Source organism: Dendrobates tinctorius, unplaced genomic scaffold (genome assembly GCF_039654945.1).
Source record: "Dendrobates tinctorius isolate UK_male_01 unplaced genomic scaffold, ASM3965494v1 ptg000257l, whole genome shotgun sequence".
Lineage (NCBI taxonomy): Eukaryota > Metazoa > Chordata > Amphibia > Anura > Dendrobatidae > Dendrobates > Dendrobates tinctorius.
This window is the reverse complement of record NW_027361924.1, coordinates 11,202,722-11,224,841: the sequence shown is the minus strand read 5'-3', so window position 1 is coordinate 11,224,841 and position 22,120 is coordinate 11,202,722. Positions and strand designations below refer to the sequence as shown.

The following is a 22,120-nucleotide window of genomic DNA, read 5'->3' as shown; positions in this document are numbered from 1 at the left end:
AAAAAACCAAGGCTGGAACTCGGTTTTCCATTCACAATACGCTTTAATAGGGACTTGACTAAGTATCAGCGCCGGGTTCTGTTTTTGATTTATCACGCCTGGAACTGCAGCCATCGTCAGACGTCCACGGGAATATACAACTGTGATCTCCCTGAGTGCCGAGCAATGCGGGCCGTGCTCCAACATATGGAGTCTTGTGCGGACGGATCGACCTGCCAGTGTAAGATGGCGCCAGCAGGCACTCTTAAAGGGGTTTTCCTTACACTGCTCACTGCCGGGTACTGCAGATACCCTGTTATATTAACGGGTCATCAATATCAAAGTGGTGTATGATGGCCTTTCCATTTACTATAAATAGTCACTAATAGAATTTGCGCAGCCTCAGCGTTTCTCCACGTTGCCTTGAATGAGCTGTGACAATGCTACAATTTTATTTCATTAATCTATGTACCGATAAATAGCGGGACAGATTTGCTAAAATTTTCTAATTTGAGGATAACGTGGAGTCCTTTTTTTTAATTGAAAAATAAAAAAAGTTGCAAGTCTTCTTCCGCTGTGACGTATAATCTTATGTTTTATATTTCAGTTTCAAATTGTCGCTATATCAGCTTCGCCTTCACACATTACATGATCTGCCCACGGCACGACTGTGAAATATGCTGGCCGGTGAGGAGCGAGATAAATCAGCTGTGTAAGTCAGAATCTTTCCAGGGATTGAGAGAAAATTCATCCAGTAATCTGGACAATCGCTGTATATGCAGATATGTTCTGGAAAACGCTCATCCCATAATTTGGGGCCGAATTCAGACATCTGTGTATCATTGACCGGTCCGTACTCAGGCAGTAGAGTTTGGGAAATGCTATTCTGGGGGGGAGGAGATGGGCGATCATCTAACCTAATCCCCGGGGAAGGCGCCCAGCATTGGAGGGCAACCACCTATGCTATTTCCATTCACACCAATAAGGTTTTACTTTCTGTCGGGCAACCTATGAGTTTCATTTAGATGAATAGAGCAGTCGCCAAAATTTCCACAGCTCCTCTACATGTGATTCAACCCTAACGCTCACTTAACGTATAAAAAAATAACTCCAGTGTTGTTCCTGAAAGGTTGGTCAAGTGGAATCCGCATGGTTAAACTTATGTCATGCGAGTGTGCTATTTTTTTTATCACTTAGCATCCGAATGCAATGCGTTTTTTACATCATCTTTCACATACTATAATACTCTATGTAATTTAAAGCTGCTTTACAAAACTAATAAAGCCACCTTATAGCTAGATTTCCTGTAGCTCTTTAATGTCAAAAGCCCCCTATATATTATAAGCTTGCACCCTTTAGTGCCTTTCAAGTGGCACTAAAGGGTGTTTAGCCGCCTTATTTAACCTATTAAATAATTTTTTTCTAAAAATGACATGGGGTTCCGCTTATTTTTTTTGATAACCATCCCAAGTAAAGCAGACAGCTGTGTGCTGATGTTATCAGTTTGGGAAGGTCTCTGGTTAATTGGGCCCTTCCCAGCCTAAAAAGACCAGCCTGCAGCTGCCCCCGAAATCGCACATCACATTAGATGCACGAATTCTGGCGTTATGCCTGGCTGTTCTCGATGCCTTGGTGCGAGCACAATCTGGGTGATAGTAGTCGGGGTTGATTTGTCCAAAATTACTGCTGACATCAACCCCTGGGGTTAGTAATGGAGAGGTGTCTATCAGACGCCCCCATTACTACTAGCCCAGTAATCAAAAATAAACACACACACAGAAAAAAAAAACACTTTCTCGTTCGCCTTATTGGAGGACACAGAGACCATGGGTGTATGCTGCTGCCACTAGGAGGCTGACACTATGCACAAAAAAAGGTTAGCTCCTCCTCCGCAGTGTACACCCCACCGACCGGCGGGAAGTTCCTCAGTTTAGCTTAGTGTCAGTAGGAGGTGGACACGGGTCTTTTATTAGACCCCTGTCTACCTCGTCGTGCGTCGTTCCTTTACAGGTTTCGGAGGGATACGGAGTGAACAGTCACATCCGTACTCCCACAAAGAGACTATGAGTACGGCGTGTACTGCCACCCCGTATCCTCATAGGTCTCCGCGGCAGGACCAGGAGCCTCGCACAGGTGCGTGCCAGCTATACGGACGGTCCTTGCCGCCCGCCTCCCACCATCTCGCCTACCAGAGCCTGACGGTTGGACGAGACGTGGATTCCATAAAGACGACAGACAGCGTGGGATTCTCAGGTACCTTTATTGTGGCCCCCGGCTTGGGTGAGTATGCGGTCTAGCGGTCCCCCGGCGTTTTCATCCTAAGGCGGTCGCCAGGGGACCACGGTAGGGCCTGCGCGCCCGCTTCTCCCCACGGTCGCCGCATCCATGAAGGCCCCTGTTCTTTCGGGCCTTGTTCTGCAACCCCCCCCCCCCCCCGGTTTTTTCTTCATCACGAAGATTATGGCGGCGTTGATGGCCTTGTTGAGGATCAGAGGTCTCGTTCTTTTTCCGTACCTCGACGATATCCTGATCAAGGCCCCCTCCTTTCAACAGGCCCGCCTAAGTGTGGCGATCGTTCTAGACACCCTGTCCAGTTTTGGGTGGATCGTCAACCGGGAAAAGTCCTGTCTGGTCCCTACTCAACGCCTTGTGTTTCTGGGCCTTCTGTTCGACACTCGTCGGTCAAGGGTATTTCTCCCACAAGACAAGATTCTTTCCCTGCAGCAGGGCGTGCGATCATTACAGATCACACGATTTCCATCCCTCAGGACATCCATGAGGGTCCTGGGGAAGATGGTGGCGGCGATAGAGGCAGTTCCCTTTGCCCAATTTCACGCCAGGCCACTCCAGCAGGCCATTTTGTCCAGGTGGAACAGGTCGGCTCTGTCTCTGGATCGTCCGGTTCGCCTTTCCTGCCGGATCAGGCGGTCTCTCAACTGGTGGTTGACGTCTCCCCTCATTCTCTTGGGGCGGTCTTTTCTTCCCGTTCACTGGCAGATTGTCACTACGGACGCCAGCCTCATCGGCTGGGGTGCAGTGTTCCGCAATCACACTGTTCAGGGTCGATGGTCGACTCAGGAATCAGCTCTGCAGATCAATGTCCTAGAGATACGGGCGATCCATCTAGCTCTCGTCCACTGGGAAAGGCGCCTCAAGGGCCTGCCTGTCAGGATTCAGACAGACAATGCCACAGCGGTGGCGTATATCAACCGCCAAGGGGGGACACGGAGTGTCTCAGCCCTGGCGGAAGTGTCCAGAATTCTTCAATGGGCAGAGACCTTTGTTCCAACGATTTCCGCGGTTCACATTCCCGGCGTGGACAACTGGGCCGCCGATTTCCTCAGCCGCGAGGGTCTCGCGGCAGGGGAATGGTCCCTACATCCGGAGGTGTTTCATCTGCTCTGCCGTCGGTGGGGAACCCCGGATGTAGACCTCATGGCATCTTGCCTCAACAGGAAAGTCCCACAATTCGTGTCCAGGTCTCGGGACCCTCTGGCAGTGGGCGCCGACGCTCTGGCCATCCCTTGGTCACAGTTCGTGCTCCCCTACCTGTTCCCTCCTCTGCCTCTTCTTCCCAAGTTGTTGAAGAAAATCAAAGCAGAGGGGATTCCAGTCATCCTCATCGCCCCGAATTGGCCCAGAAGGTCTTGATTCGCAGACATTGTCAACCTTCTCGCGGACGCCCCCTGGAAGCTTCCCGACGGGCAGATCTGCTGTCTCAAGGCCCGATTTGCCACCCCAATTCTCGGTCGCTCAATTTAACGGCGTGGCTGTTGAGACCGAGGTTTTGAGACGGGCAGGATTCTCTGATCGGGTAATTCATACCATGATCCGCGCCAGAAAGCCTTCTTCGAAGATCTAATACCGTACTTGGAAAGCCTATTTCTCCTGGTGTGAGGCCAATGACATCGCGCCCTTGGTTTTTTCGCTCCCTTCTATTCTGGCGTTTCTTCAGGCAGGGCTGGATGCGGGGCTTGCTCTCAGTTCCTTGAAGGGTCAAGTTTCGGCACTGTCCATTTTATTTCAGAAAACGCTGGCCTCCCGGCCCCAGGTCAAAACCTTCCTCCAGGGTGTGGCTCACACGGTTCCTCCGTACCGAGCTCCCGTGGATCCTTGGGATCTTAATTTGGTTCTGCAGGGTCCTCCTTTTGAACCTCTCAGGGACGTTTCCCTTTCTCTCCTTTCTTGGAAAGTGGCCTTTCTGGTGGCCATTACCTCCATCCGGCGCGTGTCGGAATTAGTGGTACTTTCTTGCCGCTCTCCTTTTTTTGGTCCTTCATCAGGACAAGGTAGTTCTGCGGCCTCCGCCCTCTTTTCTTCCGAAGGTGGTATCTTCGTTTCACCTCAATGAGGACATTGTTCTGCCATCCTTCTGCCTGAGCCCAGCTCACCCTCGGGAGCGGTCTTTGAACAAGCTGGACCTAGTCAGGGCATTGAGAGTCTATCTAGCCCGGACGACTTCCTTGCGGAAGTCAGACTCTCTGTTTATCACCCAGCCTCAAAGGCCACTATTGCGCGCTGGATCAGATCGGCAATTTTGGAGGCATACCGGGTCAAGCATCGCGTGGCCCCTCCAGGGATCAGAGCGCACTCTACCCGGGCGGTGGGTGCCTCCTGGGCGGTGCGCCACAGAGCTTCCACGCTGCAGCTTTGCAAGGCTGCAACGTGGTCATCGGTTCACACCTTTGTGAAATTCTACAGGGTCCACACCTACGCTTCGGCGGATGCCAGCCTAGGTAGAAGGATTCTGCAGGCTGCGGTGGCGAGTCCACTGGCCTGATGGAAGTTTGTTTCCCACCCCAGGGACTGCTTTGGGACGTCCCATGGTCTCTGTGTCCCCTAATAAGGCGAACGAGAAAACAGGATTTTTTGGGTTGCTTACCGTAAAATCTGTTTCTCGGAGCCTTCATTGGGGGACACAGCACCCTCCCATGTTCTACAACTCCTGTTCTTCTGTTTGTCGGTTTGTTACAGTTGAGTTGTTTGTTCGGTTTTCAATCTATTCTGTTACTTCTCCTACTGCTTTCTCACTAACTGAGGAACTTCCTGCCGGTCGGTGGGGTGTACACTGCGGAGGAGGAGCTAACCTTTTTTTGTGCATAGTGTCAGCCTCCTAGTGGCAGCAGCATACACCCATGGTCTCTGTGTCCCCCAATGAAGGCTCCGAGAAACAGATTTTACGGTAAGCAACCCAAAAAATCCTGTTTTATTTGAATAAAGACTCCCCCCACACTATCACTCGTTCACCAATTTATTGGAAAAAATGTAAAAATCCCGCCGTAATCCAACGAATACGAAGAAATCCAGAAATGGAAGCTGAAAAACTTAAAAAGACAGAAAAAAAATCAAGAGACGCCATTGCTCACCGATTTTTTTTTTTTTACCCAGAATGTTGCCACAAAGCTCCCGCCGTCGTCCACGCTCCTTGAATCCAGCAACTGAATGCCAGTAAAGTGACCGCTATTCACAGGCGCCAGGTGCTGACGATAACTCTCATTAGAGCCACCAGGTCTCGCTGAGCACAGCGTAAGGCCAGGGTCACACTTGAGAGTGTGATGCGAGAACACCCGGAACTGCTGCTGACACTCAGACTGGTGCGTGCGGATGCATGTATTTCTATGCAGACGCTCACTCCGGTCCCGAGTTCCGGCAGCCGGGTGTTGATGCGAGAGACTCGTGCGACTTATTCGCATCACTCTCGCAAGTGTTACCCCGGGCTAAGGCAGCAACTATGATGAGCGTTGTCGGCACCCGGCGCCTGTGAATAGAGGAAACTTGCTGCTAGTCAGTCGCTGGATTCAAGGAGCGTGGACGACGGCAGAACTTTATAGGAACATTTTGGGTAGTAAATTGGTGAACGAGGGATGATCTTGTTTTTATTTGTGTCTTTTTATGTTTTTTCAAGTATCTATTGCTGAAGTACTCCGGATTCTTCGGATTACGGTGGACCTTCTTGTGATTGTTTTTCAATAAATTGGTGGGTGAACTAGGGATAGTGTGGCGGAGTCTTTATTCAGATAAAGTGGTTTTTTTCTGTGCTTCTGTTTTTTTTTATTACTAGGTTAGTAATGGGGGCATCTGATAGACACCTCTTCATTAACCCCTTCACCCCCAAGGGTGGTTTGCACGTTCATGACCGGGCCAATTTTTACAATTCTGACCACTGTACCTTTATGAGGTCATAACTCTGGAACGCTTCCATGGATCCCGGTGATTCTGACATTGTTTTCTCGTGACATATTGTACTTCATGTTAGTGGTAAAATTTCATTCAAATAACTTGCGTTTATTTGTGAGAAAAACGGAAATTTGGCGAAAATTTTGCAATTTTCCAACTTTGAATTTTTATGCCCTTAAATCACAGAGATACGGCACACAAAAAACTTAATAAATAACATTTCCCACATGTTTACTTTACATCAGCACAATTTTGGAACCAAAAATTTTTTTGTTAGGAAGTTATAAGGGTTAAAAGTTGACCAGCGATTTCTCATTTTTACAACACCATTTTATTTTTAGGACCACATCACATTTGAGGTCACTTTGAGGGGTCTATATGATAGAAAATACCCAAAAGTAACACCATTCTAAAAACTGAACCCCTTAAGGTGCTCAAAACCACATTCAAGAAGTTTATTAACCCTTTAGGTGCGTCACAGGAATTTTTTTGAATATTTAAAAAAAATGAACATCTAACTTTTTTTCACAAAAAAAATACTTCAGGTTCAATTTTTTTTATTTTACCAAGGGTAACAGGAGAAATTGGACTGCAAAAGTTATTGTGCAATTTGTCCTGAGTACGCTGATACCTGATATGTGGGGGGGAACGACTGTTTCGGCGCATGGCAGAGCTCAGAAGGGAAGGAGCGCCGTTTGACTTTTTCAATGCAAAATTGGCTGGAATTTAGATCGGACGCCATGTCACGTTTGGAGAGTCCCTGATGTACCTAAACAGTGGAAACCCCCTACAAGTGACCCCATTTTGGAAACTAGACCCCCCAAGGAACTTATCTAGATATGTGGTGAGAACTTTGAACCCACAAGGGCTTTACAGAAGTTTATAACGTACAGCGGTACAATTAAAAAATCATATTTTTTCCACAAAAATGATCTTTTCACCCCAATTTTTATTTTCCCAAGGGTAACAGGACCCTAAAAGTTATTGTGCAATTTGTCCTGAGTACGCTGATACCCCACATGTGGGGGTAAACCACTATTTGGGCGCATGGCAGAGCTCGGAAGGGAAGCAGCGCCATTTGACGTTTTTGGCTGGAATTGAGATCGGACATCATGTCGCGATTGGAAAACCCCTGATGTACCAAAACAGTGGAAACCCCCACAAATGACACCATTTTGGAAACTAGACCCCCTAAGGAACTTATCTAGATGTGTGGTGAGAACTTTGAACCCCCCAGTGCTTCACAGAAGTTTATAACGCCCGGGCGTGAAAATAAAAAATTCGTATTTTTTCCACAAACATGATCTTTTAGTCACCATTTTTTTATTTTCCCAAGGGTACCAGGAGAAATTGAACCCCAAAAGTTGTCCAATTTGTCCTGAGTATGCTGATACCCCATATGTGGGAGAAAACTACTGTATGGGCACACGTCGGGGCTTTGAAGGGAAGTAGTGACGTTTTGGAATGCAGACTTTGATGGAATGGTCTGCGGGTGTCATGTTGCCTTTGGAGAGCCCCTAATGTACCTAAACAGTGGAAACCACCCACAAATGACCCCATTTTGAAAACTAGACCCCCCACAGAACTTATCTAGATGTGAAGTGAGCACTTTGAACCCCCCAAATGCTTCACAGAAGTTTATAATGCCCGGGCATGAAAATAAAAAAAATCGTATTTTTTCCACAAACATGATCAATTAGTCCCCAATTTTTTCATTTTCCCAAGGGTAACAGGAGAAATTGGACCCCAAAAGTTGTTTTGCAATTTGACCTGAGTAGGCTGATACCCTACATGTGGGGGTAAAACACTTGGGCGCATGGCAGAGCTTGGAAGGGAAGGAGCACCATTTGACTTTTTCAACTCAGAATTGGCTGGAATTGAGATCAGACGCCATGTTGCATTTGGAGAGCCCCTGATGTGCCCAAACAGTGGAAACCCCCAATTCTAACTCCAACCCGAACCCCAACACACCCCTAATCTCAGCCCTAACCCTACCCTAGCCCTAACCCTAATGGGAAAATGGAAATAAATACATTTTTTTCATTTTATTATTTTTCCCTAACTAAGGGGGTGATAACGGGGGTTTGATTTACTATTTATGGCGGTTTTTATGTTTGGCGGCTTTCACACGCTAAAAGACGCTTTTTATTGTAAAAATAGTTTTTGCATCACCACATATTGAGAGCTATAATTTTTCCGTATTTTGACCCACCGAGTCATGTGAGGTCTTATTCTTTGCGGGACGAGTTGACGTTTTTATTTGTACCATTTTCGGGCACGTGACATTTTTTGATCGCTTTTTATTCTGATTTTTGGGATGCAGAATGAACAAAAACCAGCGTTTCATAAATTTCTTTTGGGGGGGTGCATTTACACCGTTCCGCATGCGATAAAATTGATAAAGCGGTTTTATTCTTTGCATCGCTTTATTCTGCGAGCTATAACTTTTTTATTTTTTTGCGGATGATGCTGTATGGCGGCTCGTTTTTTGCGGGACAAGATGACGTTTTCAGCGGTACCATGGATATTTATATGCGTCTTTTTGATCGCGCATTATTGCACTTTTTGTTTGGCGGTATGATAATAAATCATTATTTTTTGCTTCGTTTTTTATTTTTTAAGGGGTTCGCTAAAGGGGTTAACTAATGGGACAGTTTTATAGGGCGGGTCGTTAAGGACACGGCGATACCTAATATGTGTACTTTTATTGTTTGTTTTTTTTTTATTTCTAAAAAATGGATTTATTTGGGGGAATGTTTTTTTTTTCTAATTTATTTGGCGATTTTTTTTTTTTTTAATTTATTGTAACCCTTTTTTTTATTTTTTTTTTTTTACTTTATTAAATAGTCCCAGGAGGGACATCACTGTCCTGTGACAGATCGCTGATCTGTCACATCACAGATCACTGTGACAGATCAGCAATCTGTCACAGGCACTGCAGAAGGCTTCCTCATGCCTGCGCTTTGCAGGCACTGAGGAAGCCAGCTTCCTGAAGGCCCCCGTCGCCATCTTGGATTCGGGGGCCTGCAGGAAAGGAGCCCCCCGCAGCAGCGCTGCACATTGCGCTGCCGTGGGGGGCTCAGGGAAGCACGGAGGGAGCCCCCTCCCTGCCGATGCTTCCCTTTAACCCCCGGTACACCGTGATCATGTTTGATCGCGGTGTGCAAGGGGTTAACGTGTCGCCCGTGACACATTGTGCCGGGTGTCAGCTGTGATAATCAGCTGACACCCGGCCGCGATCAGCAGTGCTCACCACGTGGGCGCCGCTGATCGCGGTAGATGTACTATCCCGTCCATGGGCATAGGGGCCTGGGTCCCATGGACAGGATAGTACGTCTGATGTCAGGAAGGGGTTAATAATATCAGGGCTTGATGTCAGATGTAAATTTTGACAAATCACAGTTGTCATCAACCCCAACTACACATGGTCCTTGTGCCATCAGATTTTTTTCTCGCACCCATTTACTTGCATTGACGAGTGCACTCCGATTCTCTCATCCACTTGTAGAATGCTGCGATGTTTTGGAGTCCGACTAGAGCTGAGAAAAAACTCCCAGATCAGCACGGACTCATTTACTAACATTGGTCCAAGCACAATGCGATGTTTTCTCACATTGCCTCCTCTATATTATACACCAGTGTGAACGAACCTTACAAGAGAAATTATCATCACAAAATTACCTATTGTTTAATTCAGATTTTCTATTGTTACATGTATTTTTTTAAAGGATTTTGGCATTTTTTGTTTTTTCATATCAGAGAGATCTTGCAATTTCTTTATCGCCTTATTGGGGGACACAGAATACCATGGGTGTATGCTGCTGCTGCTAGGAGGCTGACACTATGCAAAAACAATAAAATTAGCTCCTCCCCGGCAGTATACACCCACCGACAGGCACCAAGCACCTCAGTTTGTGCTTAGTGTCTGTAGGAGGCGGACCGGGATCTCCCCAGATCCACATTTTTCTTTTCAGGTTTAGTCTGAACTTTTTAATTTTTCCCTCTTTTGTCTTTTAGGTTATTTTCCATCGGGAAACAGGGTGTAGTTGTCACCCTGATTTCCCATATCATGCGGCTGAGCGAGCAGTGTGGTGTCATCCACATCGCAACTCTCAGTACCGCAGGCAGGACTTTTCCCTTTCGCCTTCCGGTGATAAGGGTTGTGGACAGGTGGCTAGTCCTTGCCGAATCCCCCTCCTCACCCCTATCTCGGGACAGGGCTGAGAGGAAGACGGCGATCGCAGGTGTTTCAAGCCGTCTTCTGCAGGATGCGGGTACATAGGACTCCCTTCCCCCCAGCGGCCTGCCGTTTCCCCGTGGGCCCCTGTGGTCATCCTCTTCAGGGACGTCAGGTAAGTGCCTGTACGTTCCCTCCGGCCCCGCATAACCTCCGTGAATGGCAGAAGTTGTACCTTTGTGATTTCAGGTCCACAATTTTTGAATTTCCCGCCCTCTCTGCCTGCCGCGCGCTCACGCCGCTTGTTTCTCACTCCCAGGGAGACACTGGGGATTCCTCCACTCACCACACAGCGTCACAAGCAGGGGAGGCAGACTTCCCAGGGCCACTGTCAGATCAGCTCCGTTATGTCGGCGCTGGCATGGGGCTGCGGCGTCTTCACTTTCACTTTCCCTCACAGTCTCCTCATCGCTGTGCTCCCTCCTCCCTTCCTGAGCGCGCTCTTTTCAGCGCGCCTTTACTAGCCCATCACAGGGCTCCTTTTCGTTTCATATGCCAGCCTTCTCCTTCGGCCATGCCCTCTCCTTCGCTGTTAACCAGTCATGGAGCGGCCGCTAAGCTCCGCCCCCAGCCTCCAGCACAAGGATTTCCTGGTTGTTTCACTCCTTCCTGCGCTGTTTGGGGGACACTTCGGCGTTTCTTCTGCTGCTCACAGAATCTCAGTAGGCTCGGCTCTGAGGCAAAGATTAGCTCTCCTCGGCAGTTATTCCTTAAATCCTGCGGCCATTCAGTGCAGTCTACTTATGCCCAACCCTTCAGGGGATCTCTGCTTCAGGCCCACCGCTATCTATTACGCCTGTGCGCGCTGTAAAAAGAAGTGGGCATCGGGTCAGTCGTCTCCATTCTGACCCCCCTGCAGTCCTTCCAATATGTCAGCATCTCAGGAGCGCACAGAGTCCCGGGCGGAGGGCGCTCTTCCCTCCTCTCTCCCCCCGGAGTGGGCCGTTACAATGTCACAGTCTGTTTCTGACTTGACAAAAGTATCACAGTCGCTGGTCCAGGTTTTAGAACGATTACCTCAGCTATCCTCAGCCACCTCTGCCCCGACCACCTCTCGGGGTGAGTCGTCCGCACCTGACCACGACCTTCAGAGAGACAGACGGGGAAGGTCTTCTAGGAAGCGGGCTCTGTCCACTTCGTCCTCGAGCTCGCAGGGCCCTTCCGCTCCCAGGCCTCCTTCTCCTTCCTCAGATGACAGCCTTCAGTCAGGCGATGATTCTCATTCGGAAGCTAGCTCTGAGGGGAACAGCGTTTCTAAAACGCGGGACATGGTCGATAGTCTTCTTGCAGCTATCTTCCAAACACTAAAACTTAAACAGGATGAGGCTCCAGCTCAGGAAAGCTCGGTTGTCCTTAGACGAGCCAGACCTCCGTCCCGAACCTTTCCCAATCACAACGATTTCAATACTACCTTAGCCAAACACTGGGAGCGCCCTGAACAACGTTTCTCAGGCCGCAAGTATTTGGACGTTCTGTACCCCTTTGACGCAGAACTGCTCTCAAAGTGGTCCAAGGCTCCAGAGGTAGATCCTCCAGTATCCCGGATAGCCTCTAAAACGGTGCTCTCTCTGCCAGACGGGGCGTCGCTCAAAGATCCTACTGACAGGCAGATTGAATCTCTGGCTAAGTCTATCTTTGAGGCATCTGGCGCCTCTCTCTGCCCTATTTTCGCATCCGCCTGGGTGGCGAAGGTCATTTCCGCTTGGGCAAAAATCCTTCGCAGAGGCATCTTAGCGTCAGCTCCTCAAGACGAATTGGCAGATCTTGCAGATCAGATTAACCAGGCGGGAAAATACCTTTTGGCCGCCTCCTTGGACGCGGCCGGCTGCGTAGCAAGGGCTAACAGCAACATAGTAGCTGTACGCCGAGTCCTTTGGCTAAAGTCATGGAATGCGGACACTACTTCGAAAAAGTCGCTTACCAATCTGCCATTCCATGGCTCTAGGCTCTTTGGAGCAAAGCTGGATCAGATAATTTCCGATGCCACTGGAGGCAAAAGTACTTCGCTTCCCCAGTCTCGACCAAAACGTCCCTTCAACAGAAGGGGGTTTCGACCATTCAGGCCTTTTCGTCCCTTCTCTGCCACGGAGAGAGCCACTCAACAGGATCGGCCGCCTGCCACCAGGGAGCGGGATCAGAGGAAACCTTCCTACAAACCCGCTCCTCGCTGGAGATCTAGAGGACAATATTCCAGATCTGCAGGAGCCAATTCCGGCAGATTTTCGTCTAAGTGACGGGTCACCCCCACCTGGAATTTCTTCCAGGGTGGGCGGCAGACTTTCCTTTTTCGCGGATGCTTGGCTGTCCGTTGTAGACGACGCTTGGGTCAGAGAACTCGTTGCATCCGGTTACAAAATCGAATTTGCTTCACTCCCGAACAGACGGTTTTTCCGGTCTCGGCCTCCGCGACAGCGGGCCCAGGTTCCGGGTTTTCTGCAGGCCATTTCCTCCCTCCTTTCCGCCGGAGTCATTGTTCCCGTTCCCTCAGACGAACGGTTTTCCGGGTTCTACTCCAATCTCTTTGTAGTCCCGAAGAAAGACGGCTCTCTTCGTCCTATTCTGGACCTCAAATTGCTCAATCGCCACGTGAAGATTCTTCATTTCAGGATGGAGTCTCTTCGGTCGGTGATTGCTTCCATGGAGCCCGGGGAATTTCTCTGCTCGGTGGACATTCGGGATGCCTATCTCCACATTCCAATATGTGTGCAACATCAGAAGTATCTTCGATTTGCGTTTCAGGGAGACCACTTTCAGTTCACAGCTCTTCCTTTCGGCCTGGCTTCAGCGCCCCGGGTTTTTCACGAAGGTGATGGCGACTGTGATGGCCATCCTTCGCTCCAGAGGGATCCTCATCATCCCTTATCTGGACGATCTTTTGATCAAGGGTTCGTCTCGCCAGGACTGTCTCCGGAGCCTTCAGATAACCCTGGACACTCTCAGCCGCCTAGGTTGGCTAGTCAACAGGGAGAAGTCCATTCTGGTCCCCACCCAGCGTCTGACCTTTCTGGGTATGGAATTCGACACGGAGCTAGCCCGTGTTTTTCTTCCAAAGGAAAAATTTACAACTCTGTCCAAGTGCATCAAAACTCTCAAGAGGCCTGCTCCCATTCCCATTCGGTTCGGCATGAAGGTCCTGGGGAAGATGGTGGCCTCCATGGAGGCAGTGCCCTTTGCGCAGTATCACCTTCGCCCTCTCCAGCTGTCTCTGCTTTCAGCCTGGGACAAGACCACGATGTCCTTGGACCGTCCTATTCGGCTTCCTCTCAGAGTGAGGCAGTCTCTCACTTGGTGGCTACGGCCAGCGTCAGTTCTCCAAGGGAGGTCCTTCCTTCCGCCTCAGTGGCAAATCATCACCACCGATGCGAGCCTTCTAGGATGGGGAGCCGTGTTCCATCAGAAAGCGGCCCAAGGACGCTGGAAGCCACAGGAGTCTCTCCTTCCAATCAATCTTTTGGAGATCAGGGCGATTTTCCTGGCCCTTCTTCACTGGCAGCCCCTCCTTTCCGGCAAGCCGGTCCGCATTCAGTCGGACAACGCCACGGCCGTGGCGTACATAAACCATCAGGGGGGTACGCGCAGCAAACAGGTAATGTCAGAAGTGGCCAAGATATTCCGCTGGGCAGAACGTTACGTTCCGACAATCTCCGCCGTCCATATTCCAGGGGTGGAAAATTGGGCAGCCGACTTTCTGAGTCGCCAGGGCCTAGCGTCCGGCGAATGGTCCCTGCACCCCGCGGTTTTCTCTCAGATATGCGACCGTTGGGGCACCCCGGATGTCGATCTCATGGCATCTCGGATGAACCACAAGGTGCCGCAGTTCGTAGCCAGGTCCAGGGACCCTCTAGCCGTCGCATGCGACGCACTGGTGAGTCCGTGGTCCCAGTTTCAACTTCCGTATCTGTTCCCGCCTCTGGCATTGATCCCTCGGGTGGTCAAAAAGATAAAATCGGAAGGCGTACCAGTGATTCTAGTTGCTCCAGATTGGCCAAGACGGCCTTGGTACGCGGAACTGGTCAACATGCTCGCGGACGTTCCCTGGAGGCTTCCGGACCGTCCAGACCTTCTCTCGCAAGGCCCCCTTTACCACGAGAATTCTCAGTCTCTGAGTTTGACGGCATGGCCATTGAGACCGCAATTCTAAAGGAATCAGGTCTGTCCAGTCAGGTTATTCAAACTATGATCAGAGCCAGGAAACCAGCCTCTTCCCGCATTTACTATAGGTACTGGAAGGCTTTTTTCCGTTGGTGCGATGATTGAAGAGTCTTCCCAATGTCGTTTTCTATCCCGTCTATCCTAGGGTTTCTTCAAGCTGGGTTAGACGCGGGTCTGTCCTTCAGTACGCTCAAGGGCCAGGTTTCCGCTCTCTCTATCCTCTTCCAAAGAGAGCTAGCTTCTCTACCACAGGTCAAGACCTTTCTACAAGGGGTTTCCCACGTGGCTCCCCCTCATCATTCGCCAATAGACCCGTGGGATCTCAACCTCGTTCTTAGCGCGCTCCAGAAGGCGCCGTTCGAGCCTCTCCAGGACATTCCTTTGTCCCTTCTCTCTTGGAAGGTCACCTTTTTGATCGCCATTTCCTCCATCAGAAGAGTTTCTGAATTGGCGGCCTTGTCATGTCGTTCCCCTTACCTCATTCTCCATCAGGACAAAGCCGTCCTCAGGCCCGTTCCTTCTTTTCTTCCAAAGGTGGTTTCCGCTTTCCATATCAATGAGGATATCGTCCTTCCTTCTTTTTGTCCGGCTCCATCTCATCCTCTTGAGAAGTCTCTCCACAAACTGGACGTAGTTAGAGCCTTGCGTGTCTATCTTGCCAGGACCTCTTCCTTCCGTCTGTCCGATTCCTTGCTAATCATCTCTGAAGGTCGCCAGAAGGGCCTTCCGGCTTCCAAATCCACGATCGCTCGCTGGATTCGTTCTACCATTCTGGAAGCGTATCGTCTTCAGGAAAAGCGGCCCCCTCCGGGAGTAAGAGCTCATTCCACCCGGGCTGTGGCGGCTTCGTGGGCTGCTCGTCACCAGGCCTCGGCCATGCAAATTTGCAAGGCTGCAACCTGGTCATCTTTGCACACCTTCACGAGGTTCTACAGGGTTCATACCCAGGCCTCGTCTGATGCTGTGGTTGGTAGGAAGGTTCTGCAGGCGGCGGTGGCTCACCGGCCGACCTGAGCCTTTCGGTTACTTTCGTTCCTTTTTGCTGTTCCCACCCTTGGGACTGCTTTGGGACGTCCCATGGTATTCTGTGTCCCCCAATAAGGCGATAAAGAAAGATGGATTTTTGGTTCTTACCGTAAAATCTCTTTCTTGGAGCCTTCATTGGGGGACACAGCACCCTCCCTGTTTCAGTTGTACCATGTTGGGTCTTACAGTCCCCTGTTGGGTTGGTACATATGGTTCGAGTTTTTTCTCGTTGCTTCTCCTACTGCTTTTTCACCAACTGAGGTGCTTGGTGCCTGTCGGTGGGTGTATACTGCCGGGGAGGAGCTAATTTTATTGTTTTTGCATAGTGTCAGCCTCCTAGCAGCAGCAGCATACACCCATGGTATTCTGTGTCCCCCAATGAAGGCTCCAAGAAAGAGATTTTACGGTAAGAACCAAAAATCCATCTTTTCACACTGTCCACTGGGGCTTTTTTAGACTTGTACTTTCCGTTCATTCAGGAAGAGTTTTCAGCAGCTGCATTATCATCAAAAGCTGGGTTATACTGCTTTGTAATAAGACCGGATTTCACAGCTCACCCTCCCTTCACAATGACATGGCACACGCTCATTAGATGCTTTCAATTCAACAGGGTCAGAGTATGATCATTGCTGCTGATGTGCAATGCGTGTCCTGGAATAACAGGAAGCTAATTTCTAAAAAAAAAAAAAAAAAAGCCCCAGTGCAACATTTTTATTTTTAATACAGATTGTGATACGGAGAGAAAAGATGCCAAAGTTTTGGACAAAAAAAAAAAATGGGATTTACAGTAAATCATTTTCTAATGATGACTTTTCTATAAAAAAAAAAAATCCCATGGCATGTCCTCATGTTGTGCTGCTTGTTACCTGACACATTTTTTTCAGAATATTTTTAAAAATGTCACTACAAAGCAATCACTATCATTACTGTCACTAGAGAAATGACCAGACCCGAGTACTAACCTTATATCTCGTGGTGCAGGGTCTGCCAGAGAACAGCAAGTCCAGAATAGAGGATATCTTTGTATTGTTATTGCCCCAGGGAGTGCTAGTAGTTGTAGTAGGAGACCGCAGCGCTGCAGGGCTATTACTGCTATATTGTACTAGGGTACAGTTTACACTTGCTGTAAAAGCTTGTTTTCCTTTGGCGCCCTCTAGTGGTCAGCCTATGGTGTAGGACATTAGTAATTAAAGGGATATTTTCATCTCCAAGATCCTACCCCAATCTGTAGTATGCGTAATAATAATACTATTAGCAAATACCTCCAGTTAAAAATGTTGTATAGTTCTGCTGATAAGCAATGTCACTTGCCCCATGTGCAGGACATTACAGTAGCGTAGGTATCCATGGTTACGACCACTTATATAGTGACAGTTAGCGGTTGTAACTATGGATTCCTAAGCTACTGCAATGCCCTGCACATGGGGTAAGCGATACAGCTAATCAGAAGAACAATACTACATTTCTAATAGGAGGGATTTGCTAACATTATTATTACATCTGTTACGTAATGAGATAGGAACTTGGAGATGAGAATACCCCTCTAACATTAAGACCCCCGTGCCTGCCATGAAAACTAGCCTCTGGCCGACATTCATAGTCGGTGATTTTTACCAGATACTCCAATACAGTGGTATTAAGGAAACTAAGAAAAAATAAAGTGACAAGTATAAAAAAAATTTTTTTTTTCTCAATTATTTTTATTGAAGTTGAAACTAGGGGAACGAGAGGAGAAAATAAGGATCAGAAAGTGGGGACCGACAAATGAAAAACAGGAAAGGAAGGGGTGAGGGGAGGAACAGGCGTTAGTGGCATCGATAGAACTATGTGTAACAGCAAGTACACATAATAAGTCTCAGTGTTCTGCAGTACAGTAATATATTCCAAAAAGGAAAGAAAACAAACAATATCTAATATCCGGCATCTTATTTGTATACGGCTAAGCAGGCTGGAGCAGGGCAACCGTGGAGTGTCTACTATGTATCCAGGGGTGCCAAATGTTTTGTCTTTTTATTATGGCGGTCATCGAGTGAGCTAGTGCTAGTTCAAGCTGGCAGTGAGTGTTAATTCTATCAATTAGTCCTGCAACCTCTGGGGGGGGGGGATCTTTCCATCTAGCCGCTGTCAACACTCTAGCAGCTATCAAAATATGTGACAGCGTACCTCTAAGAATATGAGTGATTTAGTTCAGGCCAATGTGTAAAATGGCCTGGCTTGGGGTCAGAGTCATCCGGAGACCGAAGACTTGTGAGATCAATAAATCAACACCCCTCCACCAAGGCTGGAGCACCGGACAGGACCACCAAGTATGCTCAAGAGTACCCCTCATCCCACACCCTCTCCAGCATTCACCAGACCCACCAGCTCCAAAATGTGCCGTTCGGATCGGGAACTGGTACCATCTCAGGTGCGTCTTTTTCAACTGCTCCAGATGGTTCACACATGAAGAGACCCGTACAACTTCACACAATCCTTCCTCCCAGTCAACAGGTTCGGAGAGAAAACCCAGATCCCGCTCCCACCTGATCATATAGGGCAGTTTTGTATTATCCGGCGGATCATTCAGGGCTCTATATAATAATGAGATAAGTCTCGGGCCAGAATCAGGCAGCAGAAAATAACCGTTAACTGTGTTAGTTGTGAATTGAAAAAAAACGAGTCCGGTGAATTATGCGACATATGACGTATTTGTAGGTATTGGTAAAAACACCTCCGGGTGGCCGGGAACTCAGCAGCCAGTTGGTCAAACGGGATTAACCCACCACTCCCCACTAGGTCTCCCAGACTCAAAATTCCAGCAGCAACCCATGACTGAAGATTAAGGTATGGAATATGCATCTCAAGAGCCTTTAACGATATGGAGTGGCGTGATAGTTTAATAAGAGATGGGACCACTGTCCTCCAATGATGTAGCGCAGCTTTCATAGTTGGCAAAGGTGGGGAATATTTAGTAGTTTTAATAGCTTCAGCCTCCAAAATATATCGGGTAGACTTGGCGATAGCATAATAATTTTCTATTTGAAGCCATTTATGGTCTCTGTCCGCTTGCCACCAGTCTCTCAGTCCCGTCATTATAGCGGCTTTATGATACTTTAACAAGTTTGGTACCCCAGTCCCCCTTTTCTATACGGGAAATACATTAGGGCCCTGGAGATCCTAGACTTTTTATAAGACCAAATATAACTATATGCCATAGTTTGTAATCTTAGAATTCTTTTTTTAGGTATTATCATTGGTATGCACCGGAGTAGGTACAATATTTTAGGTAGGACAATCATCTTAAAGGCATTAATCCTTGCAATCCAGGAGGTCTGGACAGCATGAAGCTGCTCCAATTGTTTCTTAAGCTGTATTTCCAAATTAGTAAAGTTCCTATCCACAATCTGCTCAGAACCCGTCAGTGTAATGCCCAAATATGGAATACCCTCTCTCATCCACTTAAACGGAAAACTGGTCTCCAGCCTTGTCTTTGCCGCACAAGGAACCGCCACCGGAAACAACAGGGATTTTGTGGGGTTCAGTTTATAGTATGAGACCTTGCTAAATTCCCCCAAGTTCACAAATAATCGCAGAAAACGAAGATTCTAAATTTACACAGGATAGAATGACATCATCGGCGTATAGACCGACTTTGTGCTCCACCTGTCCAACCCTAATCCCAGAAATGCCCGCCGACATTCTAATGCGCTCGGCAAGCGGCTCCATGCACAGCGCAAAAATAACAGGCGAGAGCGGGCACCCCTGTCTCGTACCGTTCGTGATCTGGAACGGGCCGGACAAGAAGCCAGACGTCAAAACCCTGGCGCAGGGGGTCGAGTACATGGCACAGATTGTGGATAATATAGGGCCCGACAGTCCAAATTTCTTCAGGACTGCTCTTAAATATCCCCAGTGCACCCTGTCAAAAGCTTTTTCAGCATCAAGAGACAGGATTGCACTGGGGTGGCCAGACAGCTCAAATATTTTAATCAAATTCAACATACGTCGTATGCCATCCTTCGTCTCCCGTCCTGCAACAAAGCCCACCTGATCTGGTGACAATATAGTCGGTATAATTAGTTTCAGTCTAGATGCTATGATTTTAGTAAACAGTTTGACATCTGAATTTAACAAAGCAATGGGTCTGAAATCTCCGGGATGTGTGAGTGATTTCCCCGATTTTGGTATAGTGGAAATAGTGGCCTCTAAATTAGGGGCCATCACAGTACCAGCGTCTCTCCAGTGTGTGAACAGACGCTGTAGATGTGGTGTTAATTGCTGAGAAAAGGTCCTATAAATCATTTGTTAAGCCATCCGGGCCTGGGGCTTTATGAAGTTTAGTCTGTTTAGTCGCCTGCTGAATTTCTGCAGCCGCGAAGGGGGCGTTTAAATAATTTAATTGGTCAATGGTAATACATGGCAAATTAACAGAATCTAAGTATGCATCAATAGATGTTTGGTCAGGTTGAGGGGTGGAGGCATCATCTTTTAAATTATAGAGGGCAGTGTAATATTGAGCAAAGGCTTGCACTATGTCCCGTGGGTTCCTAAGGGCTCTACCTTGCTCATCCAATATGTGGTCAATTCGTGACATGACCTCCTGTTTACGAACTCTGCGAGCTAGAAGCGCTCCCGCCCTGTCCCCGGTAGCATATAAGTTTGTTTTAAGTTTCCTCATATTGTATGCATATTTGTATAGGAAATTTTCCCTTAATTTAAGGTCTCCTCAGAGACGGAGGGCGTAAGTGCAGCCTTATTAATAGCATCTAAATAATGTAAACGGGAGAGCAGAGCCTCTCTACTGGCTTCTCTTTTCTTCTTTAAATATGAAGCTTGTTGTAGGAGAACCCCCCCCCCCCCCTAACCACCACTTTGTGAGCAGACCAAAGGGTCTCATCAGAGACCTCCCCATTATCGTTTATTTGAAAGTAGCCCTCCAGCTCCGAGGAAACCCTATCAACCACCTCCCCCCTCAGCAGCAATGAGTCATGAAGACGCCACCTGAACGCAGGGTCAGCCTGGTGGGCAAGAGCAAGGGTCAGAGAGACAGGAGCGTGGTCAGACCAGGTGATTAGGCCAATAGTGGCATTTAGACACCTGCTTAGGGTCGCACTATCTATTAAGAAATAGTCGATACGGGAGTATGTGGAGTGCCTAGGAGAATAAAAAGTATAATCTCTTTCCGATGCGTGTGAGCATCTCCAAATATCATGCAGGTGAAATTCATGGGATAGGAGGTTCAAACCCCTCCTAGTTCTCTTCCTTCCTGAAGAGCAGTCAAGGTCCGCATTCATGGGGAGATTGAAATCACCACATATGATATTGCTACCCTTTGCTTTTAAAGAGATATCATTAAAGGTAGTTCCCAAAATTTGTGTTGGCCTTCATTGGGAGCATATACATTTGTCAACGTGTGCACCTCTCCATTTAGCAGGCAAGTGACTGTCAAGCATCTACCTACGGAGTCAAGTATAAAAATTTTGAATGGCCCCTTCTCTTACTATGTATATGTGTGTGTGTGTATATGTGTGTGTATATATATATATATATTATATTAGTCCACTTCCATATAAGTTCAATCTATCAAAATATAAAGTTAATTAGCCATAATAAGAAAAACAAAAAAAATTCCAACTTTCAAAGTTAGGAATGAGGGTCACTGTCAATCCACAAAAAAAAATGCAATAAACTTAAAGCGTTGCATTTACCCCAAAGTGTTATTAATAAATTCACCAGTGCACCACCACATAATTAGCTCTTGTACATCTTAGCAAAAAATGAAACATTGGGCATCTCAGAAAAGGGTGTACAGGACCTAACACTTCTCTGATGTTGCAGGTGGGTTGGAACATCTCCTGACCACCATTCCTTCGTACAGCAAGTGGAAGGCTCTTACCCCGGCGGCCCGCGCTTGTAACTCTGACAGGTAAGAGGCAGACAGCAATGTGAAGCGTTATCGTCTCAGAATCTCCACAGCATGGTGACGCTTTGTTCTTCTTTTTCTTCACACAGTGTAAGGATGTCCTGGGTTTCTTCAGTCGCGTACAGATTGATCCGGACAAAAGACAAACCCGTGATTGGTCCTCCCTTGTTCTTGAGACGAGAGCAGCCGTAGAGGCAAAGATACTCTTCCCATAGAGGCAGGGAGAGGCTTCATTTTTGTAATGTACCTCCTTTCAGAGAGTCACATCTATGTTTTCATTGTTGCGTTTTTCTTGAGTTTTCATTGTGAACTCTTTCAATCTGTTCTTTATTGTTGATCTGCCTCACTCATGACTTGCCTTAAAGCAGCAAGAATTAAAATGGTTGTCAAGGATTAGCTACCCGACTATAGATTGTGTCCAGTATTGCTCCGTAATGTGATATTGTAAGTCGTGAACCAGGGGTGGGCTCCCCAGGATACAGCGAAGTCGTGGAGAAGGAAAGCAATAAACACTAAATTTGTCAAATGAACTTTTACTGTTAGGCCGGACGTGCAATTTTAATCTCGGGGGCCATATCTTTTACCTTTACCTCAGCCTGCTCTGGACACGAGCTGTGAGGCGGGCACACTGCCGGATACCGGGTGAC

General features: G+C 47.9%; 1 protein-coding gene across 3 annotated transcripts in view; it reads left to right on the top strand.

Moving 5' to 3' along the window:
* Nucleotides 1–21,869, top strand: part of LOC141069238 (uncharacterized) — a 46,561-nt gene extending 24,692 nt beyond the window's left edge. For all 3 annotated transcript variants that reach the window (XM_073558691.1, XM_073558689.1, XM_073558690.1), the window contains 4 exons: nt 1–220; nt 587–691; nt 21,389–21,476; nt 21,563–21,869. In XM_073558691.1, the coding sequence (XP_073414792.1) occupies nt 1–220; nt 587–691; nt 21,389–21,476; nt 21,563–21,665 (516 nt within the window). In that variant the 3' untranslated portion in view covers nt 21,666–21,869. The remainder of the gene's footprint in view (nt 221–586; nt 692–21,388; nt 21,477–21,562) is intronic.
* Nucleotides 21,870–22,120: the final 251 nt, after the last annotated feature.